Genomic DNA, 22,604 nt, shown 5'->3' with positions numbered 1-22,604 from the left:
TTCTGGACTTCCCTGATGGCTCAAGGGTTAAGAAACTGCTTGTCAATGCAGGGGACATGGGTTCAATCCTTGATCTGAGAAGATCAACTAAGCCAGATCAACTAAGCCAAGAACAACTAAGCCAGGGCATCACAAGTACTGAGTCTGTGTGCTGCAACTACTGAAGCCCGTGAGCCCTAGAGCCTGTACTTGCAACAAGAGAAGCTGCTGCAATGAGAAGCCACTACAGTAAGAAGCCCGCTTGCTACAGCTAGAGAAAAGCCGGCGCAGCAAGGAAGACCCAGCACAGCCAAAAATAAATAAATAAAAGATATCATTAAGCACTCAAAAAAAAAAAAAAAAAAACGTATTCGATAGAGTAAGATGACATACACAAAATCTAAAACAAGCACAAACCAAATGTTTCCGAGGGTCATCATCCCCTTGCAGGATATCCGTCTGATTAAATCTCCAGGACAGCTGATTTCAAGCCTTCATTTTCACCACCAAAAGCTATACCACAGATCTCCCCATGTTATCTCACCACCATTGTCAAGACCTGCACTTCTGCTGAAAAACTTGGGTCACGACTGCCTACAAGATAAATACAAACCTCTTAGCACAGTGCAACCCGCTTCACGGTCTAGCTTCTCCATCCTATCCTTTTCCTATGTTTCCATAGTTTATTTTTTCAAGATTTTTTTGCTGTGGGCCATTTTTTAAGTCTTTATTGAATTTGTCACAATATCGCTTCTGTTTTATGTCTGTTTTTATGTTTCAGTTTTTCAATCCCAAGGCATGTGGGACCTTAGCTTCCCAAGCAGGGATTGAGTCTGTATCCCTTGCCCTGGAAGGTGAAATCTTAACCCCTGGGCCACCACCCCATTGTTTATTTACTGAAATCCGCTGCTCCAGACAAGTTGATCCATTATTCTGAGGCATATGCATCCGCCCTCCCACATCACTGCTCACACCACTCCTCCTAACTGAACGTCTTTCCCTCTTAAACCGACACTGGAGTTCAAGACCAAGCTCAAGATAATACCTCAGGTCTAAAGCTGAACTTTTCCCTTGGTGATGACTCTTCCATTCCTCATTCATGTAGCCCTTACACAGACTATACAATCCATCTGATATTTAATATATTGAATACACTTGTCTTCTCATTATATGTGCAACATCATTTCAAATCATTAATATCTAACAGCGGAAAGAACCGCTTATTATATTTACAATCTTCCTCTTACTTCCACTTCTCATGGGGAAGGACTCTTACTTCTTGGGTCAGTTCTCAGGCAAATTCCTTGTAGTGAGAACCTAGATAATGGGCCAGACAGAGAGAAGTAAAAGCAAACCATCAACAGAGAGGCTACACTGATACACAAAATAAAGATTTGTGATAACAGGAAGAGAAAGGAAGGAAAAGCCTCGAAGACTGGATGGTGGGCTCAGATTTTGCAAAGTAAACACTGAAAGTGGGAGGGAGATTTCACAAACCAAGTGCCAAACACACTGGAGACTATTAAGAGAACAGTGAGGGGGAGATAAGATTGATAAGATTTTTACGGCACAATAGAAATGTATTTTCCCCACTCCTATTCACATGCCCTCAAAAAGATGAATGAAGATTTTAAGTGCTCTTAATTCATGTTTTGGCTGCTAGACTGTGTTTATCTGAATGTGACTCTGTGAACAAGATTGAGTCACAGGACAACAAGATTTATCTTGGTTACATAATGAGTATGGCATATGTCCTGTCTGACTAGAGGCTAAAGCCCCTCAAAGACAGAACTTGGGATCTTTTATATCCTTGCATTCATGGTCCTGAACACTGTGTCCTACACATGGTAATTAATCAATAAATAGTTGTTGATGATAAACAGGTCTGTGGATGGATAAGCAGGTGAAACAGATCCTACATTTTAACATGGTCATGTCCCAAAGGCTGTCATCTGTTATTAGTGATGTAGCCAGACAGTATTAGTCTGTGTATTTATTTAAGGAGATTTTCCATTTGTCTACCAAGCAAATATAACTTTTGTAGGTCAAACTCACAATTACAGCATTAAAACAGGACAGCCAAGAGAGCATTGTGCTTGTTAAGGATGCATGTGAATACCAAAAATATCATGGCATTCAACACCCAAATGTCAGACAGCATTAGAGAGGAAAAGGCAAGAGCATCTTTCTGAAATGCAATCCTAATTATTTACATTCCTCACCAAAGACCAGACAACTTTCTCCAGTTGACATGCCCTACTTTGGTCCACTTACTTGCGCTTTTAGGCTTTACCCAAGATCTTTGTGAAAAATAATTACAACTACCATGACTTTGTGGCAAAATGTAATGATCATCTCTAAAGCATCCCTGGTAGGTTTTCTAAATATATGCCTTTACTGGAAAACCATCTTCCCCCTTCTCATGGAAGAATTATGACTTTGTAAAAAGTCCATGATAAAAGGAACTTAACGCTCTACCAACAGTGGAAACAGTGGCTGACTTTATTTTGGGGGGGTCCAAAATCGCTGCAGATGGTGATTGCAGCCATGAAATTAAAAGATGCTTATTCCTTGGAAGGAAAGTTATGACTAACCTAGACAGCATATTAAAAAGCAGAGACATTACTTTGTCAACAAAGGTCCGTCTAGTCAAGGCTATGGTTTTTCCTGTGGTCATGTATGGATGTGAGTGTTGGACTATAAAGAAAGCCGAGTGCAGAAGAATTGATGCTTTTGAACTGTGGTGTTGGAGAAGACTCTTGAGAGTCCCTTGGACTGCAAGGAGATCCAACCAGTCCATCCTAGAGGAGATCAGTCCTGGGTGTTCATTAGAAGGACTGATGTTGAAGCTGAAACTCCAATACTTTGGCCACTTGAGGTGAAGAGCTGACTCATTTGAAAAGACCCTGATGCTGGGAAAGATTGAGGGCAGGAGGAGAAGGGGATGACAGAGGATGAGATGGCTGGATGGCATCACGACTCAATGGCCATGAGTTTGGGTAAACTCCGGGAGTTTGTGATGAACAGGGAGGCCTGGCATGCTGCAGTTCATGGGGCTGCAAAGAGTCGGACATGACTGAGTGACTGGACTGAACTTTCTACCTCCAGGACATTGAAATGGGAAAGCAAAATAATTTAAGAGAAGGAGATGGAAATGGAATCTGGGGTTGTAGTCGTACAGATTTTTTTTTAAACTGACGATTAAATGAGAGGAATGTTACTAGAACTTGACAACGTAATGGGGACCACGAGAGCAGCAACCATGTGTTCATTCCCCATCCTCCTGTCCCCGTTTTACTTTTACTCTGATGTGAAAACTCAACGATCTAATGAAACCATTCCATTTACCATGCTTTGAGGTATAAATGCAATATTGTAATGAAACCACTTTAAATATCTTCTGCTTAAAGAGATCATACCATCCTTTTTCTGGAAACTGTAGTGGTCACTTTTGTCCTCGAGGAGATCCCTGAATGTCTCAGACTGCTAAGGTTGCTGCTCAGTTATATGTAAATTTCCAGTTGGGTCAAGTTAAAAGCATCCGGTCAAAAGTTGGAAGCAGGGCAAGGTGCAATTCCAAAAATAAACTAGCTATCATGAATGAAAACTGGAAGAACGTTACGAACAAATTGATAATATATTTCAATTTGTCATTACAATGTGCAGACTCACTGATCCAATAGATTCCATACCTGGAAATGTAACCCAAATAGATCACAAGAAAAGATACAAAGATGAAGTTATCATGATGTTTGAAATTCTGTTTAACAAGGAAAAAGAAAGGAAGAAAGGAAGGAGATAATTGCTTAACAATAGTGTATTGATTAAATCATAGTGCATCAATTCAGTGGAACACTATACAGTCATTAAGAAGAATACTAGGGTTTATATTTATTAACACAAAAGAATGTCAATAATACATGAAGTGGGAAAAAAGCAAATAACCAGACAGCACATGAATGTGTTCTGTTTCTGAAAAAGCATGTCATGTACACGCCCACACTGCCATATAAGCAAAGTATCTGGAAGGAAATGCCACAAAATGTAAACACTGGTCGTCAGTGGGGGCATGGGGGGTTACAGAAAGTACACTTCTTATTTGTATATGTACTACTTTTATAGCAAGAAAGAGGCAACAGAATCTTATTCTATTTTCTAAAGGAGAGTAAACTGGAAAATTACATTCTGGTGAGGAAAAAACCATACTCCCTTGGGTTTATATATGTAGCCTTGATAATCAGTCTCTTTCTCTTTTTCTCCCGTACCCTCCCCCTCCCTTCTCTCTCCCTCCTTCTTCCTTCCTCTCTCCCTTCCCACTTGCTTAGAAAGAACAAACAGAAGAGAAGCTATGGAGGAGCAGGGAGATGGCTATTAAAAAGGCCATAAAAGAATTTACTTTCTCAGTTGAAATCTGCACTTAGAGAAACTAAGGAACGCTTTCAATGGTAAACTGGCAAAGCCCTGAGAAAGTCTGTCTTTAAAAGAATCAGGGGAAAAACTTTTTAATATTTTAATCAAATTCAGTGGATAAGATGTGGGTTAAAATTTACTAGCGCCAATTAAGTAAAAAAAAAATTCCTTCCAGAGTTAACAGGAAGTTCCCAGTGGTCTGGTGGCTAAGACTCCTTCTTCTACTGAAGGGGGTGAAGGTTCGATCCCTGGTCAGGGAGCTAAGATCCTACATGCTGTCAGGACCTGCCCCGGCCCCTGGGTCATGGACAATGTACAGGCATCGGAGCTATGCTCTCCTTTCTTTCTGGAAGCAAAACAAAGGAAAACCTTGAGAACAGAAACTAAAGATTTAAAATCTTAAATGACCAAAAGTAAAAAAAAAAAAAAAAAAAATCACTAGTATCAATTAAGTAAAAAGGCATTTCTTTCCAGAGTTAACAAGAAGTTCTAAAAATATAAAAGTAATAATGAGATTCCTTAAAACACTGGAAATAGAACTGCCATACGACCCAGAAATTCCACTGCTGGACATACACACCGAGGAAACCAGAACTGAAAGAGACACGTGTACCCCAGTGTTCACCGCAGCACTGTTTATAATAGCCAGGACATGGAAGCAACCTAGATGTCCATCAGCAGATGAATGGATGAGAAAGCTGTGGTACATATACACAATGGAGTATTACTCAGCCATTAAAAAGAATACATTTGAATCAGTTCTAATGAAGTGGATGAAACTGGAGCCTATTATACAGAGTGAAGTAAGCCAGAAAGAAAAACACCAATAGAGTATACTAACGAATATATATGGAATTTAGAAAGATGGTAACAACAACCCTGTATACAAGACAGCAAAAGAGACACTGATGTATAGAACAGTCTTTTGGACTCTGTGGGAGAGGGAGAGGGAGAGGGTGGGGAGATTTGGGAGAATGGCATTGAAACATGTATAATATCATATATGAAATGAGTCACCAGTCCAGGTTCGATGTACAATACTGGATGCTTGGGGCTGGTGCACTGGGACGACCCAGAGGGATGGTACAGGGAGGGAGGAGGGAGGAGGATTCAGGATGGGGAAAAAGTGTATACCTATGGCGGATTCATGTTGATATATGGCAAAACCAATACAATATTGTAAAGTTAAAAAATAAAATTAAATTAAAAAATAAAAATAAATAAAATAAAATAAAAAGTAATTTGTATTACTTAATGTTTCAAAATTAATCTGCAAGTAAAATGCACTATCTTTATTTTTTAAATAAAGGACTGAGAGAGAAGAAAAGAAAATAAGGAAAGCAGAATGGGAAGGCAGAGAGAGGGAGAGTTTATGGTTATAAAGACATACCTTGAGTTTGCTTCTGAAAATCAAGCAAACCCCCTCCTCCCCACTTAAGGCATCAGGCTCACATAATAGGAGAATTACTTGCACCATCTTCTTTTTTACTTATTTTTTATTGAGGTGTAATTGACATACAACAGTATATCGGTTTCAGGGGTACAACAAAGCGATTTGATATTTGTATTATTGCAGAATGACCAGCACAATCAGTCCAGTTAATATACATGACCATCCATAGTTACAAATGTTTTTTCTTGTAAAAGAAATTTTAAGATCTACCCTCGTAGAAACTTTCAAACATGCAATACAGTCTTATTAACTACAGTTACCATGCTGTGCATGGCATCCACGTTTACTTATTTTATAACCGGAAGTTTGTACCTTTTGACCCCCTTCATCAATTTCACACACTCTCCACACCCCACCCACCATCTCTGGCAACCACCAACCTATTCTCCATAGGCCAGCAATCTGCCTTTCTAGGAAGCCTGATTCCAGGGGCTATCTTGAAGGGTAAGAGAAATGTCTCATTCATCTTCACTCACCTGCCCCAATTCCACTACAGTCTGATTAACCAATGCTCCATGGGGCCCAGTGAGTATTATACTGTTAACTTTAGGGACCATGTGTATTTATAATAGAGTGGTTTTTTTAAAAAAATGTCTGGTTTATCACCACAGTCAGTAAGTACCAATAAAAAAATGATGCTCACCATGACAATATTGAGGAAGATGCCAAAGCACCGTGGTTCAAAGCCAACTAGCAACCAAAAATGCTAATCAGTTCAGTTCAGTTCAGTCGCTCAGTCGTGTCCGACCCTTTACAACTCCATGAATCGCCACACACCAGGCCTCCCTGTCCATCACCACCTCCCGGAGTTCTCTCAAACTCATGTCCATCGAGTCAGTGATGCCATTCAGCCATCTCATCCTCTGTCGTCCCCTTCTCCTCCTGCCCCCAATTCCTCCCAGCATCAGAGTCTTTTCCAATGAGTCAACTCTTCGCATCAGGTGGCCAAAGTATTGGAGTTTCAGCTTTAGCATCATTCCTTCCAAAGAACATCCAGGGCTGATCTCCTTCAGAATGGAGTAGTTGGATCTCCTTGCAGTCCAAGGAACTCTCAAGAGTCTTCTCCAACACCACAGTTCAAAAGCATCAATTCATTGGTGCTCAGCTTTCTTCACAGTCCAACTCTCACATCCATACATGACCACTGGAAAAACCATAGCCTTGACTAGACAGACCTTTGTTGGCAAAGTAATGTCTCTGCTTTTCAATATGCTATCTAGTTTGGTCATAACTTTCCTTCCAAGGAGTAAGCATCTTTTAATTTCATGGTTTCAGTCACCATCTTCAGTGATTTTGGAGCCCAAAAAAATAAAGTCTGACACTGTTTCCACTGTTTCCCCGTCTATTTCCCACGAAGTGATGGGACCAGATGCCATGATCTTCATTTTCTGAATGTTGAGCTTTAAGCCAACTTTTTCACTCTCCTCTTTCACTTTCATCAAGAGGCTTTTGAGTTCCTCTTCACTTTCTGCCATAAGGGTGGTGTCATCTGCATATCTGAGGCTATTGATATTTCTCCCGGCAATCTTGATTCCAGCTTGTGCTTCTTCCAGCCCAGCGTTTCTCATGATGCGTTTCTGCATAGAAGTTAAATAAGCAGGGTGATAATATACAGCCTTGACATACTTCTTTTCCTATTTGGAACCAGTCTGTTGTTCCATGTCCAGTTCTAACTGTTGCTTCCTGACCTGCGTATAAGTTTTTCAAGAGGCAGATCAGGTGGTCTGGTATTGCCATCTCTTTCAGAATTTTCCACAGTTTATTGTGATCCACACAGTCAAAGGTTTTGGCATAGTCAATAAAGCAGAAATAGATGTTTTTCTGGAACTCTCTTGTTTTTTCGATGATCCAGTGGATGTTGGCAATTTGATCTCTGGTTCCTCTGCCTTTTCTAAAACCAGCTTGAACATCTGGAAGTTTACAGTTCACGTATTGTTGAAGCCTGGCTTAGAGAATTTTGAGCATTACTTTACTAGCATGTGAGATGAGTGCAATTGTGCGGTAGTTTGAGCATTCTTTGGCATTGCCTTTCTTTGGGATTGGAATGAAAACTGACCTTTTCCAGTCCTGTGGCCACTGCTGAGTTTTCCAAATTTGCTGGCATATTGAGTGCAGCACTTTCACAGCATCATCTTTTTCAGAATTTGAAATAGCTCAACTGGAATGCCATCACCTCCACTAGCTTTGTTTGTAGTGATGCTTTCTAAGGCCCACTTGACTTCACATTCCAGGATGTCTGGCTCTAGGTGAGTGATCATACCATTGTCCTAATAGTCATTACCTATTACCTAAAAATCCTAATAGTCATTACCAATTATAAAAAGAATAATCTTGACTATTAATAATATTGAAATGTGACTTCAATTTGAATAAAACTTAAATTGAACAGAAATCTCCTAACTAGGTCAATGTGAGCTATAAAAATTTTATCTAAATTATGCTGTTCAGGACAGACTTATACTTCTGCTTTTGTTCTCTTCCAACTATTGCCTTTATTCAAACATTCCCAAGTTTTTCACCCATAACAGGGAGTTCAATAGACCATATTCGACTGTGGCTTTAAAATGACCATGAAAAGGTGAAATATTTGCATTTTCTTTGTTCAATCTTAACCTTTTAGCAAAAGAAGATGTTAATGATTCTACAGCTGGTATCCTTTCCAAACTTTCTTTGACAGTGTTACCCCTGGTCCCCAGAGCAAGACATCTTAAAGGATAAGGTGCAAAATGTAGCATTCCCAAAAGAATGATGAAAAGTTTTTCTTTCTTTCTTTATTCTTCATTTGATCCTCTACTTTTAATGTAATAAAAAAGGGGTAAAGTTTAAGTGTCACAGAGGTGGGCTGTGAAAACTTAAAAAGAAATCTTAAGATTGGTACTGGCAACTGGAAATTTTCCTCATGTGGCATTCACTGAGCAGAATAATTGTTACATATGAACAAAGTGTAGGGGCTTCCCAAGTGGCTCAGGGGTAAAGAATCTGCCTGCAGTGCAGGAGACACAGATTCAATCCCTGGGTTGGGAAGATCCCCCAGAGAGGACATGGCAACCCACTCCAATATTCTTGCCTGGGAAATCCCATGGACAGAGGGACCTGGCAGGCTACAGTCCCTGGGATCACAAAGAGTTGGTTGACTTTACAACTCTTTGTGACAAATGAACAAAATGTAATCACTCAGGTTACCATGTGACCATCACAGTGCAAGGAGAAGTGACATGGTGCCTTCTCTCTAGACATTTATAGTCTGATTAAAGATACAAAATTAACATACAAAAAAATCTAAAAGGATAGGGAACAATTTAGACACTGATTTGTGTGATGCTGGCTGCAAACTTGATTATCAAAGGGGTGGGTGAAATTTAAGTGGTTGAAAAGCAATGATTTCATAAAAGAGTTAGAAGAAGGGAACGAAGACAGGGCTGAGAAAAAAACTATGCCAGCTACCCAGAGAGAGAAATAAATGGGAAACCTGCAGGACTGGAGTGCCAAAGAATTGATGCTTTTGAACTGTGGTGTTGGAGAAGACTCTTGAGAGTCCCTAGGACTGTAAGGAGATCCAACCAGTCAATCCTAAAGGAAGTCAGTCCTGAAGAGTCTTTGGAAGAACTGATGCTGAAGCTGAAACTCCAATGCTTTGGCCACCTTATGCAAAGAACTGACTCATTGGAAAAGACCCTGATGCTGGGAAAGATTGAAGGCAGGAGGAGAAGGGGACAACAGAGGATGAGATGGTTGGATGGCATCACTGACGCCATGGCCATGAGTTTGAGTAAAGCTCCAAGAGCTGGTGATGGACATGGAAGCCTGGTGTGCTGCAGTCCATGGGGTTTCAAAGAGTCAGACACAACTGAGTGACTGAACTGACTGACTGAACTGAATATCTGGAAAGGGTGACCAGTAATTCCAACCACAAGATTCAGAAGGGGGAAAAGACATCCCCATTCCAGGCTGGCATCAGTGTGCAAGACCTAGGGGTGGTCCAGGCAGAACTGCTCCAGGTTTCAGGAAGACAGGATCCAGACCACAAGATGAGGGCCTACTATGGGCAGAGAAGCTGGATAGCATGACAGCCCTGAAAGGGAACTAGAGACAGTGTGGCCTTACACCTGCAAGAAATTAGATGTTACAAATATTCTCCTCAAAGCCAGAGGAAGTTCAATACTTGTAGACTTAGAGAGGAAGATTCCAGCTCAGTGTACAGCCAAGGGGCCAGGGACCTCAGAGCCCCATGTTTGGATGGTATGATGTATACTCCATCGATCTCCACCAATAAGAGCTCATTAAATATTGTAGGCTTGTTGGAGGATGACCTGGAAACTGAGTCTTCATGTAATTAAGCAGGTCGGGAGAATGCAGGTTCTGACACTATGAGAACGAAAGTTTTAAAAAGTAGTCAGGCAGCAACCTGGGTACAAGAAAGATGAGTTAAGACATTTTGGAGAACCCACCCTGCTTTGCTGATTCAGAACTAGGATGCAAATACCTATCCTCATACTAATGGTCTTAAAATGTATCATACTCAATTAAGATACCATCAAGGTCTAGTATGGAATATTCTGAAATTTTAAGTGCCCCAATCAGTACCTTATGTCTTTATATCTTTATTTAGTCTATTAATGTAAGATCTGGGGGGCTTGCAGAAAACGCATACCATTAAATGTGCTGCGCTTATTCACTCAGTGGTGTCCAACTCTTCTCAATCCCATGGACTGTAGCCCACCAAGCTTCTCTGTCCATGGAGATTCTCCAGGCAAGAATACTGGAGTGGGCTGCCATGCTCTCCTCCAGGGGATAAAGGATAGGGATCTTCCCTATCCAGGGATTAAACACAGATCTCCCACACTGCAAGTGGATTTTTTACCATCTGAGCCACCAGGGAAGCTCATACCATTAAATCAGTTCAGTTCAATTCAGTGGCTCAGTTGTATCTGACTCTTTGTGACCCCATGGACTGCAGCATGCCAGGCTTCCCCGTCCGTCACCAACTCCTGGAGCTTGCTCAAACTCATGTCCACTGAGTTGGTGATGCCATCCAACCATCTTATCCTCTGTCATCCCCTTCTCCTCCTGCCTTCATCATTAACATTGGTCGCTATACAAGGCTTCAGAGTGCTTCAACCAAACTATGATGTTTTAAAAAATCTCCTGTCCCTACTTTTCTATTCAAAAATTTCCCTTTGACTACTGCCCACCACCCTCACCCCAACCAGTGCAGTCCTCATGGAGTCCCCTGACTTTTGAGAACACTTTTGCCCAAATCCCTCTTTTCATCAAATTTATGGTATGAAACATTCAACTCCAGCTAAACTACTTTGAACTTACATTTTAAAGGACAAATCTTATAGGAACAGTGTACCCAGAAGGGAAGGGAAAGAGTTCAAGAGTAAAAAAACAGAGCTTTATTAAAAGCTTCTAAAAGACTTCCTGAAAAATCATGTCAAAGACTAGACTTCCTTTACCTGTTGAGGATAAATAGAGAACCCAGGACATAAATTCACCCCTTTGAGGACTTAACTTTATGTGTATTTGTTCATGTTTAAGAAGCAGTTAGAAGAGTGGATAGGATTTTCCAAGGTTCTATTATGGGCCTGTTGAAATTAAAGCCTATTTCTATTTGTACTGACCATTAGTCAATTTTTAGCACTATTATTAAGTTATCTTAATTACACAGACTCCTGTGCCATTAAATTGTTACCCACTGCCCTTTGCAAAGCCAAGAATAATCTTTTGCCCGCCCACCACAAACCCTGCCCCCATCCTCCTGGGAGAGTTAGCTGCTCCTTAGTCTTTGACACACCCCTTGTCTCCTCCTTTGTTGCCCCTTGAACTCAGAGACCGCACCTAAATCAATTTCCCATTTACAGATAAGCACAGGGCCTGAGTGCAGATGTGTGGTAGTTTGAACATTCTTTGGCATTTCACATGCTAGCAAAGTAATGCTCAAAATTCTCCAAGCCAGGCTTCAACAGTACATGTCCAGAGAACTTCCAGATGTTCAGTCTGGATTTAGAAAAGGCAAAGAACCAGAGACCAACTTGCCAACATTCGTTGGATCAGAGAAAAAGCAAGAAAACTCCAGAAAAACATCTACTTCGCTTCATTGACCATGCCTTTGACTGTGTGGATCACAACAAACTATGGAAAATTCTAAGTGAGATGGGAATACTAGACAACCTTACCTGTCTCCTGAAAAACCTGTATACAGGTCAAGAAGCTGAAGCTGAAGCTCCAATCCTTTGGCCACCTGATGTGAAGAGTCAACTCATTAGAAAAGACACTGATACTGGGAAAGATTGAAGGCAGGAGGAGAAGGGGATGACAGAGGACAAGATGGTTGGATGGCATCACTTGCTCAATGGACATGAGTTTGAGCAAGCTCCAGGAAATGGTGAAGGACAGGGAAGCCAGGTGTGCTGCAGTCTATGGGGTCCCAAAGAGTCAGACATGACTGAGTGACTGAACAACAACAGTGCCTGAGAAATAAGGCATTCAATGCAGATTTTCAAAACTAATAAGGAAATATTTCCCACAGCTCTGCTGCTTGCTGCTGCTGCTAGGGCTGCTAAGTTGCATTAGTCGTGTCCAACTCTGTGCGATCCCATAGACGGCAACCCACCAGGCTCCCCCGTCCCTGGGATTCTCCAGGCAAGAGTACTGGAGTGGGTTGCCATTTCCTTCTCCAATGCATGAAAGTGAAAAGTCAAAGTGAAGTCGCTCAGTCGTGTCCGACTCAGTGACCCCATGGACTGCAGCCTACCAGGCTCCTCCGTCCATGAGATTTTCCAGGCAAGAGTACTGGAGTGGGCTGCCATTTCCTTCTCCAGGGGATCTTCTGGACCCAGGATGGAACTCATGTCTCCTGCATTGGCAGATAGGTTCTTTACCACTGAGCCACTTGAGATGCCCACAACAGCTTAATGAGTTGGTTCTAAAAGAGACACAGATGTCTCTGAGAATCCAATGAAGTTTGACCTTTCTCCTAAGAAGGCTGCACAAATACACAAAAGTCTATAGTGCATTTTAAGAGCTTCCTGGGCTCCGTGAAGTGACCTTTGACCCCCCACAACTACTGCAAAACAAGGGGCCAACTGAGCCCAAACTAGGAACTTCCACCTATGAATAGCAGCATCCATCCACTCAATGCATATTGAAAATTCCATTTTTTTAAAAAACTTACCAGAATAAACAGACTACAAAAGATTGTATCTCCAAGGAAGCATCATGATGTCATTAAAAACAAATGTAATGGGTAAGTCCATGAAGATTTAAACCCCTGGGGCTGTGAAGGTCTACTGTACCAAAGCCATCTTATTACCTCAATAAAAGTCTCAACCCTCATTGTACCTGCTCAAGTACTGAGTTATTTCTCCTTATTTCTCAAGAGAAGAAAATCAATAGAAACCACTGCTTTACAAATTATCATTTTGCAAGATCAGAATCTTTTTTAATTGTAAATTCAGAATCAAGGAAATATAAAGCATTCTACAGCTCCCAGGTGGCACAAAAGGGTCTTGGGCAGACTGGGATCATGTCTAATCAAGTTATGATGTCAGTTACAAAGACCTGGAAGTCACTGATTTCCAGTGGTTAATCTGTTATTGAGTGCAAGCTCACAGAAGAGATGAGGTCCAGCTGACCAAGAAGATGGCAAACTAATGTCTCAAAATAACCATCTTGTTGGAGTCTGAATGCCAGGTTCTTTTATATATCAGAGATGAGGGGAGGTGAAGAAGCAAAGTAAAAAAGGCCATTAATCTTGTAAGTATGTCCTAGAATGACAAGGCTCAGGCAGGGGATGTGTTAGTTTCTTCCTTTCTGTACCCATCCACAGGTAGACAGTGTCCTGAACAAAAGCACTTCAGTTTAACAGGCAGGCAGAGGGGCAGAATTCTCTGAGGCAGGTCATTATGTATGATTATAATAACAAACAACAGAAAGCAACTCAAAGAAAGTTTCAACATGGAGTCAGAATTGGCTTTTCTCTGCAACAAATCTATTAGCTATAATCCTGAAAAAGTGATCCCAGCTCCTAAAAGGACAGCACTAGTCCTTCCTTTTTAAAGTTCAAATGGATCGAAAGTTATAAGAGCAGGTTTTTTGTAAATTATAAACAATGTACCATTGGTCTAGATAAAACAGAAATGAATTTCCTTTTAAAATTTAAATTAGAGATAAAAATATACTAAAAACTGTAAGAAAGAATGGTATAAATGTGGTAAAAGTGATGAAAAGAATAGTAGGTAATGAGCAGGAAAAGATAATGAGGAAAGTCAAAGAAAGCAAATACAAGCAGCTAGACCACTGAAAAGAAACAACAGTGGAGAGAGGATAAGCTGGAGGGAAAGAAAAATAAAATCGAGGAAGAAGAAAGATAAAATATCAGACTGAGGAAGCAACAAATACAAACCATAAAAGAAAAAAGTAAGAGGGGAAAAAGCAGTGTTTCTCTGAGTAAATAGGTCGATAAGAAAAGCATACATCAGTAAAGCATACATCCCCTGCTGGGTTTTCTGATCAGAAAGAGAAATAACTATGAGGATATTCTGGAGTCATCTGTGTGTCTGCAGGAATTTCTAAGAGTTCACAGATATTTGAGATTTGGGAGTCCATGTAGAGTATAACTTCAGCTGGCTATTTTTCTCCTGTACAGCTCCAAGCGAGGAGAGTTTAAATGAGGTTGTCCTTCTTTCTTTCTTTTTGGCCAAGCTGCACAGCTTGTGCAATTTTAGTTCCTGGACCAAGGATCAAAGCCCAGGCCCATCACAGTGACAGCGTGGAGTCCTAATCACTGAACTACCAAGGAATTCTCTAACAGACAGAGCTGGCCGTCTGAGGAACAGAGAGGGTGGGAGGGTGGAGAGGTCCAGGTGGGGAAGGTAGTAGGTGACTGGAGCAGAGCTCCATTGAGAATATGTTACTTGCTCAGTCATGTCTGACTCTTTGCAAACCGTGGACTGTAGCCCGGCAGGTTCCTCTGTCCATGGGATTTTCCAGGCAAGAATACTGCAGTGGGTTGCCATTTCCTCCTCCAGAGGATCTTTCCCACCCAGGAATAAAACTTGGGTCTCCTGCATTGGCAGGTGGATTCTTTACCATCTGAGCCACAAGGGAAGCCCCTATTGAGTATAATTGGAGGAAAACATGCCTAAGGACAGGTGACAAGAGGAAATAAAAGCTTAGAGAAGGAGTCCAATGGGGCTTTCACCCTAAGGAAATGGAGACCTCCAACAGCTCTCCCACCCAGAGAGCTGGTTTGGCTCCACCTCCTGAGATCACTCATCAAGGCAATGTCTGCAAGCAACAGCAAGTAATACAAAACTGAAGAAAGACCGTACATCAGTCAGGCAAGCCCCAACTGCATTTCATGGAAATGCACCTGGAACGATGAATCTTTCCTACTTGGGAACCCAGAGCACTGGTGAACGGATCCCCACAGAGCTAAGAGCACCTCAGACACCTCGCAGGGAGAAGGTGCTCAGTTCAGTTCAGTTCAGTTCAGTCGCTCAGTCGTGTCCAACTCTTTGCGACCCCATGAATCGCAGCACCCCAGGCTCCCTGTCCATCACCAACTCCGGAGTTCACTCATACTCATGTCCATCGAGTCGGTGATGCCATCCAACCATCTCATCTTCTGTCGTCCCCTTCTCCTGCCCCCAATCCCTCCCAGCATCAGAGTCTTATCCAATAAGTCAACAAACAAGGCCAATTTGGTTCTTTAGCCCAAGTGGTGTGTTAGTCATGTCCAACTCTTTGCGACCCCATGGACTGTAATGCCAGGCTCCTCTGGCCATGGGATTCTCCAGGCAAGAATACTGGAGTGGGTGGCCATTCCCATTCTCATTCCAGAAGCAAGTATCGAACCCAGGTCTCCTGCACTGCTGGCAAGTTTTATAGTCTGAGTCACCAGAGAAGCCCCTTTAACCCAAAAACATTGCTTAAAGCAAATAAGATATTTGGAAAAGACACATTTAGGGAAAGCAGAAAGGATAATTAAGAAGAAGGTGGAAGAGCTGAAGTTGGGTAGACCTCACGGAGAAGGCAATGGCACCCCACTCCAGTACTCTTGCCTGGAAAATCCCATGGACGGAGGAGCCTGGTGGGCTGCAGTCCATGGGGTCCCGAAGAGTCGGATACGACTGAGCGACTTCACTTTCACTTTTCACTTTCATGCACTGGAGAAGGAAATGGCAACCCACTCCAGTGTTCTTGCCTGGAGAATCCCATGGATGGGGGAGCCTGGTGGGCTTCCGTCTATGGGGTCGCACAGAGTCGGACACGACTCAAGCTACTTAGCAGCAGCAGCAGCACAGGAGCAAAGGGGTGGGTACGCTGAGGCCCAGAGGGAAGAGCTATCCGTTGTGTTACAATGTTAAGTCACCTCTTTCTTTCCACAAAACAGTATAAATATTCATAAGGTCATGGTAATGGAGGGAAACTGGAAGAAATTAAAAGGAGTAGCACTGAAAAGGTCAGAGATAAATACATTCTCATCACTGGAATGTGTAGAATATTAATGTGAGACTCTTGCACAGAGTCGGACGCGACTGAAGCGACTTAGCAGCAGCATCAGCAGCTCAGTGACAAACTTTAGAAAAGAACATTTATGGAAAGCTGGTAATGGCAACCAAGTTTGTCTCTCAGAGACACAAAATGGGCTCCTCTGCTCTGTGGCAGGGAAATATTAAAACTCCTTGGAACCTCAGTTATGGACAGGAATCTACCGGGAGGAAGGAAAGAAGGCGGTTCCGGAGTTGGCCTCAGGTTTCTTTCTAGGAAGAAGCTGCAGTGACTGAACACAGCCCACAGCTCTGCAACGTCCTCTCCCTTCCACACGGAAGTTTTCCCCCGGCTGCACTGGCATCCCTTCATTCATCCATCTAACGAATGCCATTGTATCCTTCAGTATAGTTTTTTGGTTCTTAGCTAAATGTATTCATACCTACAGAGTCCATTATTGTTTAAAAAAAAGAAATTATTATAAGAAGTTGCTTTTTAAAAAATTAAACTGTCAAAAAGAAAGTTAAAAACACATCAAAGTAGGAAGCAAAAGGCTTCCACAATGATTACAAAAGCTAAATCTTGTTTAAGACAAAAAGAATTTGTAAAAGAAGTAGCTGGCAACGTGTAGGTGTCCCCAAATTCTCACTGAGGAAGCAGATGTTTTCTCTCAGAAGGAGCTTGTGAAACACGACTGCTACCTTTAGAAAGAGTAACACTAAAAGCCACATAAAATAGGAAGCTCTAGTTAGGAAATTTAAAAAGATATCAGATCACAAATTTTCAAAATGGAAAATAATGATTTGGAGAAATAAAGGATCAAAATCATGGTCTCCTCATCATAACCTATATAAGTTTTGAGAAAGAATTCCTTACCTGAGTTATCAATATATTAAATTAATTTTTTGGAAACTACTCCTCCAAGGAACAATTCCACCAAAGGCATGTTTTTCTGTGAAATTTTCTGCTAGCAAAAGGAACACAAATTATGCTGGAGTTCATAAAATTCCTTGTATCTCAAAAGAATAAATTAATATTAACATTGGAAAATCTTTCTCTATTAGTATTTATCCCTACTCCCAATATCAGTCTAAATCACAGTTATGTTACAACCCAAAGCAATATAAAATGTAAGATAACATTTCAAGTGTATATATTTTGGCAAAATTAATGACATTTTAAAGAGTAGTAACAACTCGTACATTTTCTTGAAAGAGCTTCATGTCATAGAACAGGCTAATCTACTAAAAAGAAAACCTTATAAGCTTAATAGAAAATTAAATTGAAACTATATATCAAAATATACAAACCATTTCCTCTTAAATAAACTGTTACAACAGACATGGATGCAAATAATAGTTACTTGCATCAGGGAGTAAAATTGAGGTTTGACTGTTGACAACACTTCATTACGTACTTTCTAATAATCTACTATCCATCTTAATAGCCAAAAATGGGTCCAAAGTTGATTACTGTCTCTCTTTCACCAGCATGTCCACTCCCAAGCTGATTTCTTTTTTACCTTCTCTCCATCCAGTAAAATCCCTGCCCCTCCCCCAAGTTAGATTTCCAAAGATTAGGAAATGTCTTTATCATCAGAGAAGGACCCAATATAAAATAACACTATAAATTATATGAGTTGAGCATTTTATTTTCCCAGTTTATCTTCATTATATTTGCATCAAACACATCTCTTGGAGAATACATCTTAATGCTTCTATTTAGTTTAGCAAAATATTTAGTGTACCTCAGGAAACAATAGTGAAATTAACCAAAATCATTCCTAACATTTGTAATTTATACTTTTATATCCATTTTCATTAAACCTTTTCAACACCCCTGCGAGACAGGTGCTGCCTCTGCCCTCTGGCTCCCCCATCCTCGAGGTGAAGACTGTTGGAGAATGCAACTGAACGGGATAGGGCGCCAAGAGCAAGACGCAGCAGCCACAGGGACGCACTGGAATGGGATGGGCAGAGTCTAAACTTGAGCTTGTGTCTTTGAGTGGCAGCTGCAGGATGGCACATGTCTGAATAAAGTCAGGATGCTATTGGCATGCTAAGGGGCCGGACTTCAAGTCGCATCCCTGGGATGAAGATAAATGGCAGGACACAGTCTGAAGGCTAAGCCGGGAAAGTCCTGTGGGAACTGTCCAAGTGTAGCCCTTGAGGGGGCAGGAAGTAAGAGGGGTAGAGGGGCTCAGGAAGAATCACACTTTCTGAAGGCCATTTCTCTTCCAGGACAGAGGAATCTAAAATCGGCTAGTTGGATAAGTGGCAGTTTCAGTTCAGTTCAGTTCAGTCACTCAGTCGTGTCCGACTCTTTGCAACTCCATGAATCATAGCACACCAGGCCTCCCTGTCCATCACCAACTCCCAAAGTTCACTCAGACTCACGTCTATCGAGTCAGTGATGCCATCCAGCCATCTCATCCTCTGTCGTCCCCTTCCTCCTCTTGCCCCCAATCCCTCCCAGCATCAGAGTCTTTTCCAATGAGTCAACTCTTCGCATCAGGTGGCCAAAGTATTGGAGTTTCAGCTTTAGCATCATTCCTTCCAAAGAAATCCCAGGGCTGATCTCCTTCAGAATGGACTGGTTGGATCTCCTTGCAGTCCAAGGGACTCTCAAGAGTCTTCTCCAACACCACAGTTCAAAAGCATCAATTCTTTGGGGCTCAGCTTTCTTCACAGTCCAACTCTCACATCCATACATGACCACAGGAAAAACCATAGCCTTGACTAGATGAACCTCTGTTGGCAAAGTATGTCTCTGCTTTTGAATATGCTATCTAGGTTGGTCATAACTTTTCTTCCAAGGAGTAAGTGTCTTTTAATTTCATGGCTGCAGTCACCATCTGCAGTGATTTTGGAGCCCAAAAAAATAAAGTCTGACACTGTTTCCACTGTTTCCCCATCTATTTCCCATGAAGTGATGGGACCAGATGCCATGATCTTAGTTTTCTCAACGTTGATCTTTAAGTCAACTTTTTCACTCTCCTCTTTCACTTTCATCAAGAGGCTCTTTAGTTCTTCTTCACTTTCTGCCATAAGGGTGGTGTCATCTACATATCTGAGGTTATTGATATTTCTCCTGGCAATCTTGATTCCAGCTTGTGCTTCTTCCAGCCCAGCATTTCTCATGATGTACTCTGCAAAGAAGTTAAATAAGCAGGGTGACAATATACAGCCTTGACGGACTCCTTTTCCTATTTGGAACCAGTCTGTTGTTCCATGTCCAGTTCTAACTGTTGCTTCCTGACTTTCATATAGGTTTCTCAAGAGGTGGGTAAGGTGGTCTGGTATTCCCATCTCTTGAAGAATTTTCCACAGTTTATTGTGATCCACACAGTCAAAGGCTTTGGCATAGTCAATAAAGCAGAAATAGATGTTTTTCTGGAACTCTCTTGCCTTTTCCATGATCCAGCAGATGTTGGCAATTTGATCTCTGGTTCCTCTGCCTTTTCTAAACCCAGCTTGGACATCTTGAAGTTCATGGTTCACGTATTGCTGAAGCCTGGCTTGGAGAATTTTGAGCATTACTTTACTAGCGTGTGAGATGAGTGCAATTGTGTGGTAGTTTGAGCATTCATAGGCATTGCTTTTCTTTGGGATTGGAATGAAAACTGACCTTTTCCAGTCCTGTGGCCACTGCTGAGTTTTCCAGATTTGCTGGCATATTGAGTGCAGCACTTTCACAGCATCATCTTTCAGGATTTGAAATAGCTCATCTGGAATTCCATCATCTCCACTAGCTTTGTTTGTAGTGATGCTTTCTAAGGCCTACTTGACTTCACATTCCAGGATGTCTGGCTCTAGGTGAGTGATCACACCATCGTGATTATCTTGGTCATGAAGATCTTTTTTTGTACAGTTCTTCTGTGTATTCCTGCCACCTCTTCTTAATATCTACTTCTTCTGTTAGGTCCATACCATTTCTGTCCTTTATCGAGCCCATCTTTGCATGAAATGTTCCCTTGGTATCTCTAATTTTCTTGAAGAGATCTCTAGTCTTTCCCATTATGTTGTTTTCCCCTATTTCTTTGCATTGATCGCTGAGGAAGGCTTTCTTATCTCTTTCTGCTATTCTTTGGAACTCTGCATTCAGATGCTTATATCTTTCCTTTTCTCCTTTGTTTTTCACTTCTCTTCTTTTCACAGCTATTTGTAAGGCCTCCTCAGACAGCCATTTGCTTTTTTGCATTTCTTCTCCATGGGGATGGTCTTGATCCCTGTCTCCTGTACAATGTCATGAACCTCATTCCATAGTTCATCAGGCACTCTATCTATCAGATCTAGTCCCTTAAATCTATTTCTCACTTCCACTGTATAATCATAAGGGATTTGAGTTAGGTCATATCTAAATGGTCTAGTGGTTTTCCCTACTTTCTTCAATTTAAGTCTGAATTTGGCAATAAGGAGTTCATGATCTGAGCCACAGTCAGCTCCTGGTCTTGTTTTTGTTGACTGTATAAAGCTTCTCCATCTTTGACTGCAAAGAATATAATCAATCTGATTTCGGTGTTGACCATCTGGTGATGTCCATGTGTAGAGTCTTCTCTTGTGTTGTTGGAAGAGGGTGTTTGCTATGACCAGTGCATTTTCTTAGAGAAGGTTAAATGACAGGTTTAACCATGTTCAAGAAAATGTGAAAACTCAGAAGTGACCCATGGAGGGAAGGTGGTGTGGGCAAGAGGAACCCCGAAAGAAACTTGGGATTCCCCCGAGTTATCCTGAGTCAGAGCCTCAGATGCGATCAAGTGCTTGCTCAGGTGCTGAGCCCCTGGCTCTGGGTCAGGCCAATATCAAGTGACAACCAAGCTTCCTCTGAGACACTGACATTCAATGCCTCAAGTTGCCCACAATTCCAGGAGAAAGAAGACTGAAGAGTCAAAAACAAAGCCGAGACTCAGAGCACTGAATGCCAATGACCACACACCGAGGATACTCTGGTCGGTTTTGGGATACAGTCTCCGGATTCCAGAACCCACAATTTTCCCATTTTGAGCCACACTGGAAATTACATCTCAGAAGCCAATTTTGATTATATGTGAAACCTCACCTAAAATGGAGGAAATTATGCTGAGGGCTGGAATTCAGATTATCTGGACAAAATTCCCTACATACTGTCTCTAACACACCAAACTGAGGTCAAGTTGAATCCCACACAGTTTTAGATACAAGATTTCCACAACTCACCAATGAAGTGATTCTGCCCCAAGGCAAGCATCTCCTCCAAGAGAACAAGGCCCCCAGGAGCCTGGAGGAGGGTTACGCTCCGACCATCGATGAGGGAGCACTGCTGAAATCCCGTCGCCGTGACCTTCCACAGCAAAATCAGCGAGGCAGTGGCATCTTGCCGAATTCTGAAAACGAGAACAATGTCAATGGAAACTCCCTTGCAGAAAAATTCATCTTAGAATCAGGCCATCAGGTTAACACTAAAAATAAAGATGATGCATACACCCATAAAAGTATCAAGAAATGGATGACATGATCTTCTAAATAGGCGCCCACTTTATGTGGACTCATGATGATCAATTCCCATGCTGTTAGAAACACCCATCTCTCACTTGATCAAAATTATACCACAAAATCACTAATAGGCAACTCTAGGTCATAATTTTCATCAATAATAAAAGGGTCTGTTGAATTTAGAGACAACTTCCATGCGTGTGTGTTAGTCACTCGCTCATGTCCAATTCTTTGTGACCCCATGGACTACACCCCATCAGGCTGCTCTGTCCATGGAATTCTCCAGGCAAGAATATTGGAGTTGGTAGCCATTCACTTCTGCAGGGAATCTTCCTGACTCAGGGATTGAACCCTGCATTTCAGGCGGATTCTTTACCATCTGGGCCACCAGGGAAGCCCAATTTCTTCCATATCCACATGATAAAGAGTTCTGCTAGAATTATTATACATGTGTAACACATCCCCAAACCACCTGAGTTGGCGGCTAAAATAAGCGAAGGTGTGTCTCCTCCCATGCTTCAGGCCTCCCCTCGTGTTTCCTTGTTTTCAGGATAAAATCCAAAGAATGAGATGCCCTAGCAGACAAACCCACCCAGCCTCCATGCCTCTCAGTCTCGGCTTGTGCAGCTCCGCCCTTGCCATCCACAGGGTGGCCACAAGGAGCTACTGTGTCTTCCCCCAGGACGTCCTATCCCGGCTCCCAGCCATTGCTTCCCCCTCCCTCTGGGAACCTGTCACTCTTCAAGGCCTACCCCACCAGCACCCTCCTCCTGGACCTTCCCGTCTCTTCCCAG

The 22,604-nt window shown here is 41.9% G+C and overlaps 1 protein-coding gene across 1 annotated transcript in view; it reads right to left on the bottom strand.

The window, feature by feature from the left end:
- Positions 1 to 22,604, bottom strand: part of DNER (delta/notch-like EGF repeat containing) — a 290,628-nt gene that overhangs the window by 220,287 nt on the left and 47,737 nt on the right. Inside the window, exon 4 of the mRNA XM_010837101.1 lies at positions 21,535 to 21,701. Within this exon, the coding sequence (XP_010835403.1) occupies positions 21,535 to 21,701 (167 nt within the window). The remainder of the gene's footprint in view (positions 1 to 21,534; positions 21,702 to 22,604) is intronic.

Source organism: Bison bison, unplaced genomic scaffold (assembly GCF_000754665.1).
Source record: "Bison bison bison isolate TAMUID 2011002044 unplaced genomic scaffold, Bison_UMD1.0 scf7180017864068, whole genome shotgun sequence".
In the NCBI taxonomy this organism is placed as follows: Eukaryota; Metazoa; Chordata; class Mammalia; order Artiodactyla; family Bovidae; genus Bison; species Bison bison.
Note: the sequence above shows the minus strand (reverse complement) of the source record. Positions and strands in the feature narration are given on the sequence as shown.